Source organism: Dipodomys ordii, unplaced genomic scaffold (assembly GCF_000151885.1).
Source record: "Dipodomys ordii isolate 6190 unplaced genomic scaffold, Dord_2.0 Scaffold9, whole genome shotgun sequence".
NCBI classification, from domain to species: Eukaryota; Metazoa; Chordata; class Mammalia; order Rodentia; family Heteromyidae; genus Dipodomys; species Dipodomys ordii.
The window spans coordinates 8,244,382-8,246,510 of NW_012267225.1; the positions used below are offsets into that span (position 1 = coordinate 8,244,382).

At 49.3% G+C, this 2,129-nt stretch overlaps 1 protein-coding gene across 1 annotated transcript in view; it reads right to left on the reverse strand.

Moving 5' to 3' along the window:
- Nucleotides 1-1,557, reverse strand: part of LOC105980377 (alpha-actinin-2-like) — a 41,027-nt gene extending 39,470 nt beyond the window's left edge. Inside the window, exon 1 of the mRNA XM_013009229.1 lies at nucleotides 1,549-1,557. Coding sequence (XP_012864683.1) covers nucleotides 1,549-1,557 — 9 coding nt within the window. The remainder of the gene's footprint in view (nucleotides 1-1,548) is intronic.
- Nucleotides 1,558-2,129: the final 572 nt, after the last annotated feature.

Sequence of the window (2,129 nt, forward strand, 5' to 3'; positions counted from 1 at the left end):
CTTCATGTTAGTCCATATTCTATACTTACCTTTTGGACTGCTGATATATCTCCTTGCTTCAAAATTCAAGAGGGCATAAAGTATAAGTGGATCCCTCTTCCCCCTGTTCTCAGCCACCTAGTGCTCTGCCCAGAGAGATCAAAGCTACTGGACTCCCATGTAACCTCCGGTGATCTATGCACATGGGCACTTACAAACACACACAACCTTTGATACAAATCACAGTAAACGCATGGTTTTGCATCTTGCTTTTTTTTTAACTGACTTAAAAAAAATGTGACTTGAGCCTGGCGCTGGTGGCTCACGCCTGTAATCCTAGCTACTCAGGAGGCTGAGATTTGAGGATCGTGGTTCAAAGCCAGCCCAGGCAGGAAAGACTGTGAGACTCCTATCTCCAATAAAAACCACCAGAAAACCGGAAGTGGCGCTGTAGCTCAAGTGGTAGAGCACTCGCCTTGAGCTGAGGAGCTGAGGGACAGCGCCCAGGCCCAGAGTTCAAGCCCCACTACCGACCAAAAAAAAAAAAAATGTGACTTGAGGATCATTCCACATCAATACAGAGGATTCTTTTACTATAGCAGCATAGTATTCCACTGTGCAGCTTATACCACACTTTCTGTAACAGGTTCTATGGATGGACACTTAAGCTATTTCCAAATAATTAAGTTCTATCTCTGTGTGTCTGTGTTTGTGTTACTCACGCACACATGCACACAGTCCTGGGGCATGAATTCAGGACCTACGTGCAGTCCCTGAGCTATTTTTGCTCAAGGCTAGCACTCTAGCACTTGAGCCACAGCGCCACTTCTGGTGTAGTTTTTGTTTGTTTGTTTGGGGTTTGGGGTTTTTTTGGTAGTTAAATGGAAATAAGCATCTCATGCACTTTCCTGCCGGGGCTGACTTTAAGCCACGATCCTCGGATCTCAGCATCCTGAGTAGCTAGGATGACAGGTGTGAGCCACCGATGCCTGGCTCATTATATTTATGGTTTTAATTACCATGGCCATGGCCTTTGTTCTTGCGTGTTTTGTATCTCCAGCATTTCTGAGAAAAGCCTTTGGATCCCAGAGGAAATAGGAAACTGCACAAGTCCCTGCACCTAAAGGCGGGAGGAAGCGGGCGGGAAATGCACGAATCCTAAACCAGGGCTGTCTGTCTGTCGGGGCGAAGCGCCCGCGTTCTGCGGCTGTGTATCAATTCTTGTCCTCTAGGCAGGAATAAGCCCAGGTTGTGGGTTCTAAGCCTGCCCTGTACTCAGCCTGGCCTGCAGCCTGCAGTGGGGTAACTGTGTCCCCAAAAGGAAAGAGGAAGGGCAGCCCTGTTCGGCCCGGTCATGGCTCCCAACACAGAGTCTATTTCTGACTGTGACAGCTACAATTATTTGTCCTTTGTGTCCTGATGCTGTGGAGGCTGTGGCTGCGGTGGCCAGCACTGAGGAGTGGTCAGTGAGAAGGAGGCCAGCCAGCACCGCCCAACAGGCCGGATCTGCACCTTCGCACCGGAACCCGATTCCCACCACGCTGATTTTCCAAAATCCGCTCCACTTACATCCACCATGTTACTGCTACCTCCTCCTTCACAAGCTCCTGCCTGGTCAAGCCCACATCTTATTGCCCTCCTGGGTCTTTAATGACTGTAACAAAAGTAAAGGATCTCTAGAGAGTTGTACATGTTTCTAGAATCTTCCATGAAGGTGGAGCACAAAGGTCAGAGCTGCTTCTCTAAATCAGATCTTTGTCCAGCTCTGGCTTACAGAGGAGACTTGTTTGTCGGAGGGTCAGGGCCTAGCTGGACAGGGCAAGTACCCTGCCATCCACACAGCTGCCTTGCTTGCTGGTCTTCCAGACACCAAAATCCCGGGCACACAAGTTGGCAGCACACGAGTCTCTCACCAAACACCACAGCGCTAACCCTCACCCACACTCGAAGCCAACAGTGTGATCTTCAGCTTCAATATCCAGAAGCTCGGACATATTAGAAACTTCTAGAAGAGTATTTCTGCTGGCCTCCGCTCAGCAGCCAAGAAGTCTCTGAACCAAGGAGCCCCATGAGGTGGTAACAAAGCAATCACCACAGTGGAGACCGGATAACCAAGTAACTGAGCGAAATCCCAGATCTTTAAGGTAGCC